Genomic DNA, 20,834 nt, shown 5'->3' with positions numbered 1-20,834 from the left:
GGAGTTTTATGAAAAAATAAAATAGCATGAAACCTCCTAGGAAATTAACTGTAAGAGGAAATTGACTGCAATGGGGTAAAACTTAAGCCATGTGGTGGAAGGGCTGGATGCACAATGAGCCAAAGGTCTTAAAGAATTGGGGGAAAATGGTGTTAAGACAAATCCACATTATTTTCCCTGCTGCAGCAAGAGCGGGAGTGGGGGGAGCTTTATAACTGATTGAACACTCACTCTGTTGGGGAAAAAATGAAACGAAAACAAGTTTTAAGAAAAGAAATGCTCACATGGACTAAAAATGAACTGACCCTCAACAAGGATCCTTGTGCCCAGAAGTTCCAAACTCAGCATTTGAGCATTTGACAGAGGCCCAAGACGACCAGGGGATCCTCTGCATTAACAGAACCCTGAAGCTTAATGCAGGCTTCCCAGGCAGCACTAACGATAAAGAACTCACCTCCCAGTGCAGGAGGCATGAGACTCGGGTTCGATCCCTGGGTTGGGAAGATCCCCTGGAGGAGGGCATGGTAACCCACTCCAGTATTCTTGCCTGGAGAATCCCCATGGACAGAAGAACCTGGCAGGCTATGGTCCATGGGGTTGCAAAGAGTCAGACACAACCGAGTGAGTTAGCACATACGCACGCAGGAAGCTTACTGCATAGCCCTCTGCAGTTCTCACTGTTTGGTGAGGGGGGTGTACCACTACCAGCCCATTTCACAGATTCAGAATTCAATGCTCAGAGAGCAATAAGTAACTCTGAGGCCATGTGGCTGGTGTGGCTCCACAGGCCCTTCCTGCTCATCACTGCCACTCTGCTGTCTTCAGTGATTTCTGTTAGCCTAGCAGCCTTTTGGGGCGACCTTGACCCAGGGAGCCTTCTGCAGGGTTCTGCAAGGTCTGCATTCAGACCTTCTTCTGAATGTTGCAGTGTTAGCAAATACTGAAGGAGTGACTCTAACAAGCCTGTGGGCAGGTCCTGCCTCCACGCTCCAGAGAGAGAGAGAGATAGCCAGCGAAGAAAGATAGCCCGCGAATGAGCATGCTCTCTCGGGCTCTGGCCCCATGCCAGTCAAGGGGAGCAGGTGCCCTGATGAGCAGATGGGGCCCCACTGAGGGAAGAGGTAACAAAGTTCCACATCGGGACCTTGACTCTGGGCTAGCAAAGATCCCCCACTTTCTCAGAAGGCTTTAGGAGACGACCCTGAGAAATCTTCCCTTCTCCCAGGTCTGCCTGTCCCAAAGTAATCCCCAGTGACTCACTAGCACTGTCCTGTGACCTTTGGGCTCATCTGGATATCTAGAATGCTGTTACATTTACCCCCAAGCACAGCTGCCGGAGGAGCCCAGTGATAAGCAACCATGCTTTAGGCTGGGCTCTTCCGTCTCAGGTATGATCTCATCTGAGATAAGGGATTAGTGAAAGCTGAGGAGTTGGTGTCAGCGGGGAGGGCTGGGTCTGCCCCCAGCCCCGCTGAGCACAACTGCAGCCTCTCTGAGACGAGAGGTCTCCGGACCCCTTGATGTGCTTCCTTCCCTCTGGGGCCTCGGTTTCCCCAAGTGAGAGTAAGCAAGAATGCGAAATTTATGACATCTGCGCTCCTTTTCACTTTAAAGTCCTTCAACCTGAGATTGTCATACTGAGTGAAGTCAGAGAAAGACAAATGTAATATCACTTATACGTGGAATCTAAAAAAATGAACCTCTTTACGAAACAGCTGCAGATATAGAAAACAAACATTGTTACCAGGGGGAGAAAGGGCGGAGGGATAAACTGGGAGATTGGGATTGACATATACACACTATAATATATAAAATGAACGACTAATAAGGACCTATTGTATAGCACAGGGAACTCAGTACTCTGTAATGGCCTATATGGCGGTAGAATCTAAAAAAGAGTGGCTAAGTGGGGAAGGATGGCACTGGGGAGATAGGTTTGAGATTGACAAGTACATACCACTATATTTAAAATGGATGACCAACAAGGACCTGCTGTATAGCACAGGGAACTCTGCTCGATGTTATGTGGCAGCCTGGATGGAAGGGGAGTTTGGGGGAGGATGGTTACATGTATATGTATGGCTGAGTCCCTTTGCTGTCCACTGAAACCATCACAACATTGTTAATCGGCTATGTTGTTGCTGTTGTTTACATGCTAAGTGTCTGATTCTTCTGCAACCTCATGGACTACAGCTCGCCAGGTTCCTCTGACCATGGGATTTCTCAGCCAAGAGTACTTGAGTGGGTTGGCATTTCCTTCTCCAAGGGATCTTCCGGACTCAGGGACTGAACTTGCATCACCTGCCTTAGCACACAGATTCTTTACCATTAAGCCATCAGTTCAGTCACTTAGTTGCGTCCAACTCTTTGCGACCCCATGCTCTACAGCACACCAGGCCTCCCTGACCATCACCAACTCCTGGCGTTTACTCAAATTCATGTCCATTGAGTCAGTGATGCCATCAAATCACCTCATCCTCTGTTGTCCCCTTCTCCTCCTGCCCTCAATCTTTCCCAGCATCAGGGTCTTTTCAAATGAGTCAGTTCTTCACATCAGGTGGCCAGTATTGGAGTTTCAGCTTCAGCATCAGTCCTTCCAATGAATATTCAGGACTGATTTCCTTTAGGATGGACTAGTTGGATCTCCTTGGGAAGCCCCTAATCAGCTATACTCCAATACAAAACTAAAAGTTTAAAAAAAAGAAGTATAGATGTATTATGTATAACTGACTCACTTTGCTGTAAACACTGTAAATCACTACATTGTAAATCAACTATACTTTGATTTAAAAAATTAATTTTAAAAAAGTCCTATGAGCATGGGCCAGGGCCACTTGAGCAGCAGCAGTAACAAATCACAGAGGCGTGTGGCCAGGGCTGCAGGTGTGGACAGAGCAGAGGCCTCACTGTGTCCCCATCGGACAAACTCTCTTGTGGATCCAGAGGGCGCCGAAATCCAGCCGCCGGCCAAGGTGAGTGGGAAGGACTCGTCCACCACCCTGCAGCCTTGGTCAGAACCAGAGGGATGGCGGACCAAGAATGCTGGAGGAAATTCCTCAGTGGGGAGGGAAATTTCTTCCCGTCCTCCCCGCACCCCCCCCTTGAAAGAGCTCCACACGCAGCTTTGCTGTTTGTTTGTGCTGCCTGCTTGGGGTTGTAAACACAGCCTATTAAGATAACAGAAGAGTGGGTTCCAAAATTTACCTCCGCTGGTTCTTCTTTCAGAAAGAGATTTCTCCTTACAAGATGCGGCTGATTTGGAGCAATCTGGTTAATTTTAAAACAACCCGGTCTGGACACAAATGAACAAAACAAAAACATTTGGGAGAGAAACTGGCTTGCCCAACCCTCCCCTTTTTTGCATGGTCTACCCAAGCTTCATAGATTAAAAAAAAAAAAAAGGTGCTTAATAATTACCTTTGTTGACCTCTGTACCTTCTGGCTTACTCCTCTCCTGGGCAGGAGACATGGCCATTCCTAGGACACAGCTGTGTGGAGGAAGGTGGTCAGACAGCCAGGGGAGATCCCTGGGCTCCTCGAGGTCAAGGTGAAGGTAAGGCCATCGGTGATGGGAAGGTTGGCAGAGCCCCTGGCCTGGGGACCCGAGAGGGCCTTTATCTGGAGAAAGGGAACAGGAAATGACCACCAACTAGTTCAGCCTTTTACCGTTTTATTTGCTCATCAATGCTCTTTGCATCACTCAATGAAAAAATATCTGTACTGTGGATCTATTATGCGCGAGGGGCCTAAAACTTGGAAACTAATTGTGAGAAAAGCTTTCTTTCCTTAGGCTAGACTCCATTAAGTAGATTCTAGAATGTTTTAAAATATTTCTTTTTAAAAGCTTTTGAAAAGATGAGCTTGGGCTGCAGAATGACTTTCAGGCATGTCACTGCCGAGATATAGGACCCAGAGGATGGGAGAGGGAGCGCGGGGGCCCTGGAGGAGTTTGGAAAAGAGCCTGGAACCCCAGTTGCCCCAGGGTCTGAAGGGCACTCAGGATGTTGTTGGACCCGAGCAAATTATGCCCACGGAGTCGACAGCTGCACTTTTCCAACTGTAAAACTGTAGATAATTATCTGCTTGTGAAATCAGTGCTCACAACCCACAGCTGACTCTATTCGCACCTTGCCTGCTAGAGCATTTGCTGAGTCTCCTTGCAGCCTCCTAGAACTGGTGGGAGGGGAAAATGGAAGAGACGAGCCTGAGGAAAAGGAGGGGGGATGAGAAGTCGATCCAGAGCAGCGAACCCAAGACCACGAGTCTCCAAAAGGAGGTAAGGATCCTTGGGGGCAGGCCCTTCCCAGGTCCAATCAAGGAGGGGTGGGTGTACGCAACCAAGTCATCCTCCCCCTTCACCACACACACACAGCACTTCTGATTAAACAATTTCTCACACTCACACCCCTTTCCTTGCCAGTGAACTCAGCATATTCTTGTGAGGCTAATACATGTGTGCTTGTATGTGCTGGGTAAGCACCTAGATGGCTGGTGTTTGCTCAGGCCAACAGTCTTTTCCCGGATAGTCAGAGACAACTTCGGATGTCGGATCCCTGCTACAGCACCTTCACCACATGTATCCTCTTAAGTTTGAATTCCTCCGGTGATAGGGAAGTCCCATTTCTTCTTAGCCAGTAGCTGGGGTGGTGAGTCTGACATGGGAGTCACACAGGTGATCCCTCTAGGTTGGAATGTAGTAAGGGCTGAACCAGGGCTTCCCAAGTGGCGCTAGTGGTAAAGAACTCACCTGCCAACGCAGGAGACGTTAAGAGTCGTGGGTTTGCTCCCTGGTTGGAAGCAGGGAAGATCCTCTGGAGGAGGGAATGGCAACCCACTCCAGTATTCTTGCCTGGAGAATCCCCATGGACAGAGGAGCCTGGAGGGCTGCAGTCCGTGGGGCTACAAAGAGTTGGACAGAACTGAGGTAACTTAGCACACACAAGGGCTGAACTTGGAGTTGCCTGCAGCTTAGAGAGGGGTCAGATGGGGTTGTCACTGGCCCTGTGAGGAGGCAGAGGTTTGGGGGTGTGGGGGGGGTGAATGGACAAGCTTCGGGCTCAGAGGATGAGGACCAAGGGCGCCCAGAGTGAGGTCAGGATGGTGTCAAGGGCAGGACAAGTGGGCTGGGCTCTGGGCAGAGCCTCCGGAGCTCCCATGTCTGGCTGCAGAAGAGATGAAGGAGGGACCAGAGGCTTGCCAGGGGGAATGATGTGGCTTGACTTATGTCACCCTGGGATCCCAGGGCCCCAGGAATTGGCTGATGAGCAGCAACACCCTCCTTTTGGCCGTGAGAGAAGCACAGCCAAGCAAACCCTCAGCATGTCCTAAACTTGAGTAGGCAGCTTCAGGGTGAATGCAGAGCTCAGTAGAAGGTCCAAGCCATTGGTGAGTCAACCTGGGCCATCAGAGGAGGAAATCTGAGATGGCCATAGGAAACAGAAGCTGATACTTCTCTGGACCCCCACTCCTCCAATAGTGTGTCCCTTGGGGGCTCGTCACAGCTGGGCTCTTCCATGTTCTCTGAGTTGGAACTCTGAGTGCAGCCTGTGCCCAGAGAGACAGGCACACGTACATTCAACTCAAGCTCCAGAAATCAGGCTGGTGGCTTCGGGGGGCTGATGTTGTAAGTAGGAACATGAAACAGACCATTTTCTTCCTTAGAACTTTTTTCTTGATTCATGTAGGATTTACACAGAGTGAAACGCACAGATCTTCAGTGTTTGATGAGTATGACAAAGTGGTCACCCCAGAAACTTCCCTCTTGCCCCTTTCCAGGTGGCAACCCCCCCACCCCTCCATGTTCTATCTCTGCAGATTGGTTCTGCCTGTTGTGGAATTTCATGGGAGTGGAATCATATGGGGTGTGTCCGAGCCTGGTCTCATTGGTAGGAAGGTCATATTCTAAAAGAGGGCATCAGAGAAAGTTCACAGCCCCTGAGTGTTTCTGTCCCCAGAGGCCTTGTCACTCACCCCTCACCCCCATGGCCCCAGCCAGGAGCCCAAAACCCTGACTTCACTCACAGTCTGGGGGAGGAACTCCGTGCCACTCGGCCCAGCTCAGAGGTAGGTCCTAAGGGCCTTTGTTGGTGAGTGACTGTCAAGTCAGGCCTTACCACCTGGGCCTCTTTGTCAAGAGCGGTAAGGGCTGGCACTTGGAACCTCAGCCAGGCCTGTGAACTGCACGGGCTGTGAACCCTGGGCATATCTGGGTCTTTCTGTTCCTCTGTTTTCTCCTCTGTAAATGGATATGATAATGGCATAACTGACTCACTGTTGTTGTGAGGATTAACGGACTTACTCCACACAAGCAAGGGGCTTTCCAGGTGGCAGAGTGATAAGCAATCTGCCTGCCAATGCAGAAGATGCAAGAGACTTGGGTTGGATCCCTGGGTAAGGAAGAACCCTTAGAGGGGGGAAATGACTCCACTCCAGTATTCTTGCCTAGAGAATCCCATGGAAAGAGGAACCTGGTGGGGTTGCAAGGTTTGGACATGACTGAGCGTGTGCGCACACACACACACACACACACACATACACACACGCGCGCACACACGCACACACACAAATCCCCAGAAGCAGCACCCTGGTGCTCTCCCTGTAACAGCACAGGGTGAAGGTGCCTGGGACTCTGGGCTGCCTGGCTGTACCCAGCATGGAAAGGGAGGAGGATGGAAGGAAGAGGGCTGCGTGCGGCCTTTTGAGCTGCACCCTGCAGCGGCACTAACTCTTCTCTCCCCCGCTCTACAACCCAGCTGGGCCTGTTCAGTGGCACCTGCATCATCGTGGGTACCATCATTGGCTCTGGGATCTTCATCTCCCCCAAGTCTGTGCTCAGGAACATGGAAGCCGTGGGACCCTGTCTCATCATATGGACCATGTGTGGGGTTCTTGCGACACTGGGTAACAAAGATGCCCACCCTGGCAATGATCCCCTGTTGCATGTGGGGCAGGATGTTGGAGCTCTGTCTGTGTGGGGTTGTGTCGCTGCCCAGAACCCCTCAATGCTTTTGTGCAGATGTGTGTAAACTGGGGTTTACGGAATGTCCAAAGGCCAGAGCTCAGGATGAGGGGCACCGTGGTGGGCCCTGGGAGCACAACCCCCATTGGGGAGAGGGGGTCCCTTGACCAGGGCGAGACCTCACAAGGGGCCCGGGGCCCCCTTTCTCTCTGTATTCCAGGCGCCCTGTGCTTTGCAGAGCTTGGCACGATGATCACCAAGTCGGGGGGCGAGTACCCCTACCTGATGGAGGCCTTTGGCCCCATTCCGGCATACCTCTTTTCCTGGAGCAGCCTGTTCGTCATAAAGCCCTCATCCTTTGCCATCATCTGCCTCAGCTTCTCCGAGTACGTTTGTGCGCCCTTCTACTCAGGCTGCAGCCCTCCCCAAGTTGTCGTTAAATCCCTGGCTGCCGCTGCCATCTGTGAGTACCTGTGAGGAACACCAGGCAGGGGGCAGAAAAGACCTGGCACAGCTGGGGGTGGAGAAACTGGGCTCCTGCACACCCAGAAAGAGGCCAGGTGGGCCTGGAGGCGCCGGCAGGGAGCAGGGCCAGGGCTGGCCTTGGTCCCAAGCCTGATGGTCTTTGACGTTCGGTCTCCGCTCTGCGGGGCCATCAGAGCCATCGGGGAGGGCTGGCTGTAGGCTACCCCACAGGGCAGCGCTTGGCTGGAGTCTGGCTGCATCTCCATTGCTCTTAGAGGTGGAGTTTGGGGAGGGGGTTGGACAGCCCTGGCTGGATTTCAAAGGTGCATGGATATGGCAGTGGAGAGGGGAGGCTGGCGGGGAACGGGGCCTGGGAATGGAAAGGAGGCTCTTTCCAGGGCCTTAAGACAGGAGGGTGATGTTGAGCCCATAGACACAGAACAGTGCCCACCTCTGACTTCCCAGTGCTCATCTCCACGGTGAACGCGCTGAGCGTGCGGCTGGGGAGCTATGTCCAGAACATGTTCACGGCGGCCAAGATGGTGATCGTGGTCATTATCATCGTCAGCGGACTTGTCCTCCTGGCCCAAGGTGAACTTCGGCTGGAGGGGAGGGTGGGGCCACACGCCACAGACCACCTGGAGGTCTTGCTGCTAAGCATACATTTCATGCAGTGGAAATAGTTTCCCAGTTGTTCAGAGTTTGTTTAATTACCTGAGGTCATTGGTCATCCCCTTCCTTCACACAGTTCCAGTCTAGTCAGCTGATAACTATCTGCCTTGATTACAGGAAATACGAGGAATTTTGAAAACTCTTTTGAAGGCGCATCATTGTCTGTGGGCTCCATCAGTCTGGCATTATATAATGGACTCTGGGCGTATGATGGATGGTAAGGCACTCGGTCTAAGACAGCACACGTCTGCCTGTGGGTTTCTTTAGGCTATCTTCCTGAAACCACATGGAAAGCAATAACTTCTCCTTTTGGGGATTTGGTGGGACTCTAACATGTACCTTCCCATCTCCCTTTTGTTAAGTACCCTACCCTTCACCCTTCTGTTCTCCTTGAACCCCAGAGGCACCTGCCCCTCCCCCAGCCACTCACCTGGCACCAGACCCCGACACAGTGGCCCATGAGCCCCCGTGCTGGGGCCTCCTGCAGAAACTTCACCAGACGAGCACAGGCTCAGCTGGACTGGAAGCAATGAGGGCTGCCAGGCATGAGCACTTTTCTTTCCACTTTGCAAATACATGTGGCCATCCAGATCACTGGCCTTTCCCTCGTGCAGAGAATCTGCAGGCTTCGTTCTCTTTTCAGACAACGAATCTTGCATTTTTTTTCAAAGCACGCTGGGGACTCATTACTCCCAATAATTGTTGAAAAGTTACAGAATTCCCATGGAGTACAAAGACTTACCAACTGAAGAATGTGCAGATCTTAGTAGCCCCCCCACCACCAGGGCTTTCTTTAAAAGAGAAAGCCCTACAGGGGGAAAAAAATTCCTACAGGGGAATTTTCTCTATGATGTTGTTGTACAATTGCTAAGTCACGACTGACTCTTCGTGACCTCATGGACTGCAGCACCCCAGGCTCCTTTGTCCTTTACTATCTCCCAGAGTTTGCTCAAATTCATGTTCATTGAGTTAGTGATGCTACCTAGTCATCTTATCCTCTGCCACCCTCTTCTCCTTTTGCCTTCAATCTTTCCCAGCATACGGGTCTTTTCCAAAAAGTTGGCTCTTCCCATCAGGCAGCCAAAGTGTTGGAGCTTCAGCTTAAGCATCAGTCCTTCCAATGAATATTCAGGGTTGATTTTCTTGCTGTCCAAGGGACACTCAAAAGTTTTCTCCAGCACCATAGTTTGAAAGTATCAATTCTTCAGCACTCAGTCTTCTTTATGGTCCAACTCTCATATCCATACATGACTACTGGAAAAACCAATAGTCTGCTTTGACTATATGGACCTTTGTTTGCAAAGCGATATCTCTGCTTTTTAATATGCTGTCTAGGTTTGTCATAGCTTTCCTTCCAAGGAGCAAGCTTCTTTGAATTTCATGGCTGCAGTCACCATTCGCAGTGATTTTGGAGCCCAAGAAAATAAAATCTATCACTGTTTCCACTTTTTCCCTTTCTATTTGCCATGAAGTGATGGACCGGATACCAAGATCTTAGTTTTTTGAATATTGAGTTTCAAGTCAGTTTTTTCACTTTCCTCTTTCACCCTTATCAAGAGGCTCTTTAGTTCCTCTTCACTTTCTACCATTAGAGTCGTATCATTTGCATATCTGAGGTTATTGATATTTCTCCTGGCAATCTTGATTCCAGTTTATGATTCACCCAGCCTGGCATTTTGCATGATGTACTCTGCATATAAGTTAAATAAGCAGGGTGACAATATACCAAAGGAGATTAAACCAGCCAAGCCCAAAGGAAATCAACCCTGAATATTCATTGAAAGGACGGATACTGATGCTGAAGCTTCAATACTCTGGCTATCTGATATGAAGAGCGGACTCACTGGGAAAGACCCTGATGCTTGAGGGTCTTGAAGGAAAGATTGAAGGAAAGATTGAGGGCAAGAGGAGAAAGGGGCGACAGAGGATGAGATGGTTGGATGGCATCACTGACTCAATGGACCTGAGTTTGAGTAAACTCCAGGAGGTAGTGAGGGACAGGGAAGCCCGGGGTTGCAAAGAGTCAGACATAACTTAATGACTGAACAACAACAACTATGCAGTCTTGATGTGCTCCCTTCCCAATTTTGAACCAGTCCATTATTCCATGTCTGGTTCTAATTGTTGCTTCTTGACCTACATATAGGTTTCTCAGGAGACAGGTAAGGTGGTCTGGTACTCCTGTTTCTTTAAGAATTTTCCACAGTTTTTTTGTGACCCACACAGTCAAAAGCTTTAGCATAGTCAATGAAGCAGAAGTAGATGTTTTTCTGGAATTCCCTTGCTTTTTCTATGTTCCAGCGAATGTTGGCAATTTGATCCCTGCTTTCTCTGCTTTTTCTAAACGCAGCTTGTAGGTCTGGAAGTTCTCGGTTCATTGCTAAAGTCTAGCTTGAATGATTTTAAGCACAACCTTACTAACTCAAACTAATACAGTTGCTAGCATCATAGTTTGAACCTTCTTTGACATTGCCCTTCTTTGGGATTGGAATGAAAATGGACCTTTTCCATTCTGGTGGCCACTGATGAGTTTTCCCAATTTGCTGACATATTGAGTGCAGCATTTCGACAGTTTAAATGAGGCATACACTTATATTTTGTGTTTCATAATCTTAGCAAAGAAAGTCAAAGTTATGTTACTCAGTGTTACTTTTTTTCCCGGTAGGAATCAACTCAACTACATCACAGAAGAACTCAGAAACCCTTTCAGGTAAGAAAGCTGAGTCAGAGGGGAGACAGTGGACAGGTTAGCATACTTCTCTCCCCCAAACATAAGGTGGAACTGCTTCCCCCAATCATCCACCACCCACTTCCAGACAGTGGATGGTTTTCTATCAGCTCATTGACATTTGTTAGAGCTTGGTTTTGTTTGAGGTTGCTAAGAGGAAGGAAGAACTCTAGCTTATTTTACATTATAACCAAATTCAGTTTTACTGCCCTGGAGTCTAAGGAGAGGGAGAGTTCTTTCTCATTAGTGTCAGTGTCCCCACTGGGGCTCTGCTGTCCCTCTAGCTCCCTGCTTCTTGGTGAGCATCAGGAAGCCTCAGGAAGGGCAGTTCCCCCGGGAGCAGGTAGAGGGCCGGCCGGGCAGCTGGAAGAAAGGACTAGACTAAGACCACAATCTTGTGAGTCTGTCATGGATGCTCTGGTCTGAGTCTCTGGGTCCCCGCCCCTCCCAGAAACCTGCCCCTGGCCATCATCATTGGGATCCCACTAGTAACAGGCTGCTACATCCTCATGAACGTGTCCTACTTCACTGTGATGACGGCCACCGAGCTCCTGCAGTCCCAGGCTGTGGCCGTGGTGAGTGCCCCGGGGTCTCTGTGGGAGGGGACAGGCAAGGGATAAATGCTCAAGTTGAAGGACGCTGTGTGTGTAGGGGGGGTTGGGGGGCGGAATAATCGTCTAGGAGACCAGACACGGGGAGAATCTGAGCAGGATAGGGCAGCACCAGAGACCTGGCCTACCTTCCAGGTGGCCAGCAGCTGGGAGGTCCTGCCTTCCGAGCGCACCCTACCTGCCTCCTCAACATAGAGCGCAGGGCTCCACTTCACCCGGGCTGGGACTTTGACAGGCAAGTGTAGGGGAGAGCAAGATCAGGGGAGTCATTGTAGGACGGAGTGATAATAATGGGTTGTGGAATTCATCTGGGTGAGGAGGGAAGCAAGGACAGGGGGATGGGGATGAGGGACAGGGGAAAGGTGGGCGGGGTCCATGTGCTGGAGAAGACCTGCAGAGTTGGGGCAGGACAAGAAATGAAACTGAAAACAGGCAATGAGGGGACATGGACAGGGAGCAGAGAGAGGCAGGCTTGGTGACCGGCCCACTGACCCTGAGACGAGGTGGCTCAAGTGGGAGGGAGATCTGGTCATTCCGAGGAAGGGAGAGTGAGGGCGTCAGAGGATGTGGAAACACTGAGAATTACGCCAAGGCAGCAGGGGAGAAGAGCTGTCTATCACCATCCGCAGAGGTGGGGCGGGGTGGGGATGTTGGTCCTTTTCTCCAGACTGGTGCCCCACCGTTCCTCAGGGAGGCGTCCTGGAGCCCAGCTCAGTGGGGCCGCTGGGAGGGCTCAGCAGCCTGTGGGGCCGGTGGCTCTTGGGGGCGCACGGTCTCAAGACGCACCCACTTCTCTCTCAGACGTTTGGTGACCGTGTCCTCTACCCCGCCTCGTGGATCGTTCCGCTCTTCGTGGCGTTTTCAACCATCGGCGCCGCTAACGGGTCGTGCTTTACTGCTGGCAGGTAGGACCCAGCACCTACCCTGGGGCGGAGCGCGCGCACGCACGCGGGGCGGCGCCAGGGCCGGGCATGAGTCCCCAGTGACAGAGCGGAAATCACACACTGGGCGGGAGGGAGGACGTAGAGCCGGCGGGCTCGTGGCGCTGGTCCCAGTGGTCCAGAGCGAGTGGGGATAGTGCCGCCAGCGCCAGCACAAGGCAGGGCTTGGCGACCCGGGTGAGCGAGGTTTACTTGTGGGACTCCACAGAATGAGCTTTCTGGAACATCTTTTCATGTTAATAGATAGACAGTCTAGATCAGGAGCCTGGTAGGCTGCAACCCACTCCAGTGTTCTTGCCTTGAGAATCCCAGGGCCGGGGGAGCCTGGTGGGCTGCCGTCTATGGGGTCGCAGAGTCAGACACGACTGAAGCGACTTAGCAGCAGCAGCAGCAGCAGCTAGATGAGGAATTGGTAAACTAAAGGGCAGATAGTGAGGATTTTAAGCTTGCAGGCCATGTAAACCTGTCCTGCTCTGTCTTTGCAGTAGGAAAGCCAACAGCTGTAGCTATGGTCCAGGAAAACTTCATTTACATAACCAGGCACTTCGCCAGTTCCTGCCGGGCCTCTGGCCCCTATCTGGTCTAGAGACAGTTATGTTGGAATCCTCTTGACCAATGTAGCATATTTCACATCACCTCCACTCATGGGCTGGGTTGGGGAGTTTTTCACAGACATTGGCAGGGAACATTCTGAGCATGTCTTTGTTCATCTCTCCAGCATTCTTGGGGGTATAGTCCTGAGATTGAAATTGCCAAAGGTTATATGCATATACACTTTAAAAAATGAAATATATACCACAAAATCATGCCTTAGTGCTAGTCCTTTAAGACGTCTTCAAAAGTGTCTTGGTTGTTCTATCTGAATTTTAGAATTACCCTATCAATTTATATAAAAAAAGCCTTAGGGACTTTGATTAGAACTTTACTGAATCTATAGTTCAGTTTGGAGAGGACTGCAAGCTTCAAAGTTCTGATTTTTCTAATTTATGGGCATGGATTTATCCCCCCATTTATTTAGGTCTTCTTTCATTTTTTTTTTTTTTTTTGGAGTGGCAGTTTTCAGTATATAATTCTTACACACATTTTGTCAGATTTACCCTGAAATATTTCATATTTCTTCATGCTACTATAAATGGTATTTTCAAAAATGCAAAAAATTTCAGTTTCTGATTAGTCTGTTGCAGGTACAACTCTTTTTGTTGTTCAGTCACTAAGTTGTGTCTTTCTCTTTGCAATCCCATGGACTGCAGCATGTCAGACTCCCCTGTCCTTCACTATCTCCTGGAATTTACTCAAATTCATGCATACTGAGTCGATGATGCCATCCAACCATCTCATCCTCTGCCACCCCCTTCTCCTTTTGCCTTCAATCTTTTCAGGCATCAGGGTCCTTTTGAATGAGTCGTCTCTTCACATCAGGTGGCCAAAGTATTGGACCTTCAGCTTCAGTCCTTCCAATGGATATTCAGGGTTGATTTCCTTTAGGATTAACTGGTTTGATCTCTTTGCAGTCCAGTGAACTCTCAAGAGTCTTCTCCAACACAGTTCAAAAACATCAACTCTTCAGTGCTCAGCCTTCTTTATGGGCCAACATCTGTACATGACTACTGGAAAAACCGTAGCTCTGACTATATGACCTTTGTCAGCAAAGTGATGTCTGCTTTTTAATATGCTGTCTAGGTTTGTCATAGCTTTCCTTCCAAGGAGCAAGCATCTTTTAATTTCATGGTTTCCCTAGTGGCTCAGTGGTAGAAAATCTGCCTGCAGTGCAGGAGACTCGTGTTCAATCCCTGGATCAGAAAGATCCCTTGGAGAAAGGAATGGCTACCCACTCTAGTATTCTTGCCTGGAGAATTCCACAGACAGAGGAGCCTAATGGGCTATAGTCTATGGGGTCACAAGGAGTTGGACACGATTGAGCAACTAACACACGCACATATGATATTTCTATTTTTAGTTTTTTTGAGGAAACTTCATATTGTTTTCCACAGTGGTTGCACCAATTTGCATTCCCACCAACAGTTTGTAAGGGTTCCCTTTTCTCTACATCCTTGCCAACATTTGTTATTTATGGTCTTTTGATGATAGTCATTCTGACAGATATGAGGTGATATCTCATTGTGGTTTTGATTTGATTTGCAATTCTCTGATGACTAGTGATGTTGAGCATTGTTTTATGTGTCTGTTGGCCATCTTTGTGTCTTTTTCATAAAAAATATTCAGTTCTGCCCATTTTTATTTGGATTGTTTGTTTTTATGATATTGAGTTGTATAAGTTATATATATTTGGGATATTAACCCCTTTTTGGCCATATCATTTGCAACTATGTTCTCCCATTCAGTGGGTTGTCTTTTTGTTTTGTCAGTGGTTTCCTTTGCTGTGCAAAAGCTTTTTAAAGTTAGTTAGTTCCCATTCATTTGCTTTTGCTTTTATTTCCTTTTCTTTAGGGGACAGATCCAAAAAGATATTGCTACAATTCATGTCAAAGAGTATCCTGCCTATGTTTTCTTCTAGTTTTGTGGGTTTGGGTCTTATATTTAGGTCTTTAATCCATTTTGAGTCTATTTTTGAATATGGTATGACAGAATGTTCTAGTTTCATTCTTTTGCATGTAGCTGTCCAGTTTTCCCAGCACCACTAATTGAAGAGACTGTCTTTTCACCATTGTATTATTTTTGCCTCCTCTGTTGTAGATTCGTTGACCATCGGTATGTGGATTTGTTTCTGGGCTCTGTTCTGTTCCACTGATCTGTGTGTTTGTGTCTGTCTTTGTGCCAGTACCTTACTGTTTTGATAACTGTAGCTTTGTAGTCTAAAGTCAGGGAGTGTTATATTTCCAGCTCTATTCTTCTTTCTAAAGATTGCTTTGGTTATTTGGTGCCTTTTGTGTTTCCATACAAAATTTATTTGTTCTAGTTCTGTGAAAAATGCCTTTGGTATTTTGATAGGGATTGCATTGAATCTGTACATTGCCTTGGGTAGTATGGTCATTTTAACAATGTTAATTCTTCCAATCCATGAACATGGTATATCTTTCCATCTGTTAATGTTACATTCAATTTCTTTCATCTATGTGCTATAGTTTTCTGAGTGTAGATCTTCTATTAATACTCCCTTAGGTAAGTTTATCTGTATGTTTAGGTATGTTATTCTTCATATAATTGTAAATGCTGCTGTTTCCTTAACTTCTCTGAAAGTTGTTACTGTATAGAAATGCAACAGATTTCTGTGTATTAATTTTGTGCATACATGCTAAATCACTTTAGTCATGTCTGACTCTGTGTGACCCTATGGACCACAGCCCACTAGGCTCCCCTGTCCATGGATTCTCCAAGTAAGAATATGGGAGTGGGTTGCCATTTCCTTAAATCCTTTCTGGCAGTTGTTAGTGTTTAGAAATGCAACAGACTTTTGTATATTAATTGTGTACCCTGTAACTTTACCAAATTCATTAATGAGCTCTAGTATTTTTTTTTTTTTTGTAGTGTATTTAGGATTTTCTCTGTATAGTATTGTGTTGTCTGCAAAGACTGACAATTTTACTTCTTCCTTTCCAGTTTGGATTTCTTGTATTTTTTCTTTCTTTTTTTTTTTGGTTTGAGTGTGTTGCTCAGACTTTCAATACTATGTTGAATATAAGTGGCAAGATTGGGCATCCTTGTCTTGTTTCTGATCTTAGAGGAAGTTTTCGGCTTTTCATCATTGAGTATGATGTTAGCTGGGAGCTTATCATATATGGCCTTTATTATGTTATATTCCCTCTCTACCCACTGGAGAGCTTTTGTCATAAGTGGATATTGAATTTTGTCAAAAGCTTTTCTATATCTCTTGGGATAATCATATGGTTTTTATTCTTCAATTTGTTAATGTGATGTATTCCACTTATTGACTTACAGATACTGAACCATCCTTGCATACCTGGGAAAAATCTCACTTGATCATGGTCTTTGATCTTTTTAAACATTTGCTGACTTCAGTTTGCTTATATTTTCAGGATTTTTGCATCTATGTTCAACAGTGATACTGGCCTGTAATTTTCTTTTTTGTGTAGTATCTTTGTCCAGTTTTGGTATAAAGGTAATGCTGGTCTCACAGAATGAGTTCAGAAGCATTTCCTCTGCATTTTTTGGAATTTTTGAGACCAATAGGTGTTATCTCGGAGAAGGCAATGGCACCCCACTCCAGTACTCTCACCTGGAAAATCCCGTGGACGGAGGAGCCTGGTAGGCTGCAGTCCATGGGGTCGCTGAGAGTCAGACACGACTGAGTGACTTCACTTTCACTTTTCACTTTGATGCATTGGAGAAGGAAATGGCAACCCACTCCAGTGTTCTTGCCTGGAGAATCCCAGGGACGGCGGAGCCTGGTGGGCTGCCCTCTATGGGGTCACACGGAGTCGGACACGACTGAAGCGACTTAGCAGCAGCAGCAATAGGTGTTATCTCTTCTCTACATATTTGGTAGAATTCACTTGTGAAACCATCTGGACCAAGACTTTTCTTTTTTTGGAGTTTTCAAATTGCAGATTCAATTTCACTACTGGGAATTGGTCTATTTTCTGTTTCTTCCTGATTCAGTTTTGAGAAATTGTACATTTCTAGGAATTTGTTGATTTCTACTTGGTTCTTCATTTTATCAGCATATCATTGTTCACAGTAATCTCTTATGAGCCTTTGTGTATGTATGGTGTTACATATAACTTTCCCCTTTTCAGTTCTGATATTGATTTGGGCCCTCTTTTTTCCTTGATGTCTTTTGATTTTATTTTTCAGAATCAGCTTTTAGTTTCATTGATCTTTCCTATTTTTGTGTGTCTATTTATTTATGCCCTTATATTTATGATTTATTTCCTTCTACTAACTTTGGGTTTTGTTTGTTCTTTTTCTTGTCCTTTTAGGTGAAAGATTAAGTCATCTTATTGATGACTAAAGAATCTTTTTTCCTGAGGTAGGCTTTTATTGCTGTAAAGTCCCCTCTTAGAACTGCTTTTGCTGTGTCCAGTAGATTTTGGATATTGTGTTTTCATTTTCATTTGTCTCCAGGTACTTTTTTACTTCCTCTTTGATTTCTTCGGTGATCGAATGGTTATTTAGTAGCATATTGTTTAGCTTCCACGTGTTTGTGCTTTTTGCAGTTTTTCTTTTTGTAGTTGATTCCTCTCAGCATTGTGGCCAGAAAAGATGCTCTGATTTCAGCTTTCTTAAATTTACCAAGGCTTGTTTTGTGGCCTAGCATGTGGTCTCTCCTAAAGAATGTTTTATGTGTTATTTGAAAAGAATGTGTATTGTGCTGTTTGGGGATGGAATGTTTTATATATGTTAAGTCCATCTGGTGTAATAGGTCATTTAAGACTAGCATTTGCTTATTGATTGTCTGATCTGTCGATTTATATAAGTGGGAGTGTTAAAGTCCCTTCCTATCATTGTGTTACTTTTATTTTCTCCTTTACATGTTAGTATTTGCTTTATATATTTAGGTGCTCCTATGTTGAGAGCATGGCACCCCACTCCAGTACTCTTGCTTGGAAAATCCCATGGACGGAGGAACCTGGTAGGCTGCAGTCCATGGGGTCGCTAAGAGTCAGACACGACTGAGCGACTTCACGTTCATACATTGGAGAAGGAAATGGCAACCCACTCCAGTGTTCTTGCCTGGAGAATCCCAGGGACGGGGGAGCCTGGTGGGCTGCCATCTCTGGGGTCGCACAGAGTCGGACATGACTGAAGCGACTTAGCAGCAGCAGCAGCAGCATGTTGAGAGCACGTATTATATTTACCATCATTATATCTTCTTGGATTGACCCCTTGATTGTTATGTAATGCCCATCTCTTGTAAGTCTTTAAACTCTATTTTGTCTGATATAAGTATTGCTACCCAGGTTTTGATTTCCATTTCCATGGAATAACTTTTTCCATCTACTCACTTTCAATCTATGTGCATATTTAGATCTGAAGTGAATCTCCTGTAGGCAGCATATATACAGATCTTATTTTTATATCCACTCATATATCCATCCATTTTATATCCACTCTATGTCTTTTGAGCATTTAGTCCACTTACACTTAATTACTTAAATGTATGTTCTTATCACCATTTTGTTATTTGAGGTTGTTTTAATTTTTTGTTCCTTCTTTTGTTCTCTTGTAATTAGATGGCTATCTTTCATGTTATGTTTGAATTCCTTTTTATTTTTGTATCTATTATAGTTTTGGTTTGAGTTATGTGAAGTTTATATATAACAAACTATACACACACACACACACACACACACAATTATTAAGTTGCTGATCTAATTTTAAATGCATTTAACAACCCTGCATTTGTATTGTCCCCCACTTATGAGTACTGTTTTTGACAACATGTTTTACTGCATCTAATTGTTTTGTGTACTCTTTAACTGCTTGTTGTGATATATAGATGATTTTTTACCTTCATTTAACCTTCCTACTAGCTTTGTATGTGGTTGATTTTCTACCTTTACTGTTTCTTTGCAAGGGCTCCTGTTTTTTATCTTTTTGGTAGATTATTTCCTTTTTCAGTAGGAATGCTCCTTTTGCCTTAAACTCTATTCTGATATTGACATTGCTGAATCAGCTGTCTTTCAGACTTCTACCTTTAGTAACATGTCTCAGTTCAGTTCAGTCACTTAGTCGTGTCTGACTCTTTGCGACCCCATGAACTGCAGCACGCCAGGCCTCCCTGTCCATCACCAACTCCCAGAGTTCACTCAAACTCATGTCCATTGAGTCGGTGATACCATCCAGCCATCTCAACCTCTGTCATCCCCTTCTCCTCCTGCCCCCAATCCCTCCCAGCATCAGAGTCTTTTCCAATGAGTCAACTCTTTGCATGAGGTGGCCAAAGTACTGGAGGTTCAGCTTTAGCATCATTCCTTCCAAAGAACACCCAGGACTGATCTCCTTCAGAATGGACTGGTTGGATCTCCTTGCAATCCAAGGGATTCTCAAGAGTCTTCTCCAGCACCACAGTTCAAAAGCATCAATTCTTCGGCATTCAGCTTTCTTCACAGTCCAACTCTCACATCCATACATGACCACAGGAAAAACCATAGCCTTGACTAGATGGACCTTTGTTGGCAAAGTAATGTCTTTGCTTTTGAATATGCCATCTAGGTTGGTCATAACTTTCCTTCCAAGGAGTGTCTTTTAATTTCATGGCTGCAATCACCATCTGCAGTGATTCTGGAGCCCAGAAAAATAAAGTCTGACACTGTTTCCCCATCCATTTCCCATGAAGTGATGGGACCAGATGCCATGATCATAGTTTTCTGAATGTTGAGCTTTAAGCCAACTTCTTCACTCTCCACTTTCACTTTCATCAAGAGGCTTTTTAGTTCCTCTTCACTTTCTGCCATAAGGGTGGTGTCATCTGCATATCTGAGGTTATTGATATTTCTCCCAGCAATCTTGATTTTAGCTCATGCTTCTTCCAGCCCAGCATTTCTCATGATGTACTCTGCATATAAGTTAAATAAGCAGGGTGACAACATACAGCCTTGACGTACTCCTTTTCCTATTTGGAACCAGTCTGTTGTTCCATGTCCAGTTCTAACTGTTGCTTCCTGACCTGAATATAGGTTTCTTAAGAGGCAGGTCAGCTGGTCTGGTATGCCCATCTCTTGAAGAATTTTGCACAGTTTATTGTGATCCATACAGTCAAAGGCTTTGGCATAGTGAATAAAGCAGAAATAGATGTATTTCTGGAACTCTCTTGCTTTTTCGATGATCCAGTGGATGTTGGCAATTTGATCTCTGGTTCCTCTGCCTAACATGTCTAACCCCTTTTAAATGTCTACCTTTCAGTGATATGGGTTCTGGCTTGTGTCTCTTTCAACAAACCCAACCTGAGAGTCTCCAGCTGAGCAAGTGGAATTTGATTATATTGGATATGATTACTGCTACAGATAGGTTAATTCCTATCATATTGCTTTGTGTTTTCTTGGCTTAAAAAAATCTTACCCTGATTTATTAACCATCAAATGTTTTTATTCCTTTTTTTTTCTTGTATTGATATAGATGGAAGTTATATTTCTATTCTTTTAGTAATTACCTTTAAAATTTAACATGAATACCTAGTAGAGTCTATCAGTATCTCAGTTTTCTTTCCTCTCTTGCAAGGGCTTTCCCTTTCATATCATCTAGTATATCAGCTACACCATGTTTGTAAAGCGAACCAATCCTCCAAAAAAGTCTCTCATGACAGAAATAAAAAATACAGTACTTACATACATAGAAAATGTGCTTTACTGCTGTCTCCTTAACATTACTTCTTCAATAAACTTAGTTCAGTGTCCTCTTTTGCTGGAGTAGACTTTTTAAGTTTCCAACAAGGACTGAAGAAAAGTAAATGTATCATAGCTATTGTTTATCTAAACATTTATTTTGCCAGTAGTCTTGAATGATGATTTAGCTATGCAGAATTCTAATCTGAAAATCGA

The 20,834-nt window shown here is 46.0% G+C and overlaps 1 protein-coding gene across 3 annotated transcripts in view; it reads left to right on the top strand.

The window, feature by feature from the left end:
- The first annotated feature begins 3,460 nt into the window (after nt 1-3,460).
- SLC7A9 (solute carrier family 7 member 9) overlaps nt 3,461-20,834 on the top strand; it is a 37,000-nt gene continuing 19,626 nt past the window's right edge. For 2 of the 3 annotated variants that reach the window (XM_024978048.2, XM_005218925.5), the window contains exons 1-9: nt 3,474-3,553; nt 4,140-4,276; nt 6,753-6,900; nt 7,179-7,421; nt 7,889-8,014; nt 8,213-8,312; nt 10,761-10,805; nt 11,275-11,398; nt 12,236-12,339. In XM_024978048.2, the coding sequence (XP_024833816.1) occupies nt 4,190-4,276; nt 6,753-6,900; nt 7,179-7,421; nt 7,889-8,014; nt 8,213-8,312; nt 10,761-10,805; nt 11,275-11,398; nt 12,236-12,339 (977 nt within the window). In that variant the 5' untranslated portion in view covers nt 3,474-3,553; nt 4,140-4,189. 3 annotated transcript variants of the gene reach the window in all.

The sequence above is a fragment of the Bos taurus genome, chromosome 18 (genome assembly GCF_002263795.3).
Source record: "Bos taurus isolate L1 Dominette 01449 registration number 42190680 breed Hereford chromosome 18, ARS-UCD2.0, whole genome shotgun sequence".
Taxonomy (NCBI): Eukaryota; Metazoa; Chordata; class Mammalia; order Artiodactyla; family Bovidae; genus Bos; species Bos taurus.
Note: the sequence above shows the minus strand (reverse complement) of the source record. Positions and strands in the feature narration are given on the sequence as shown.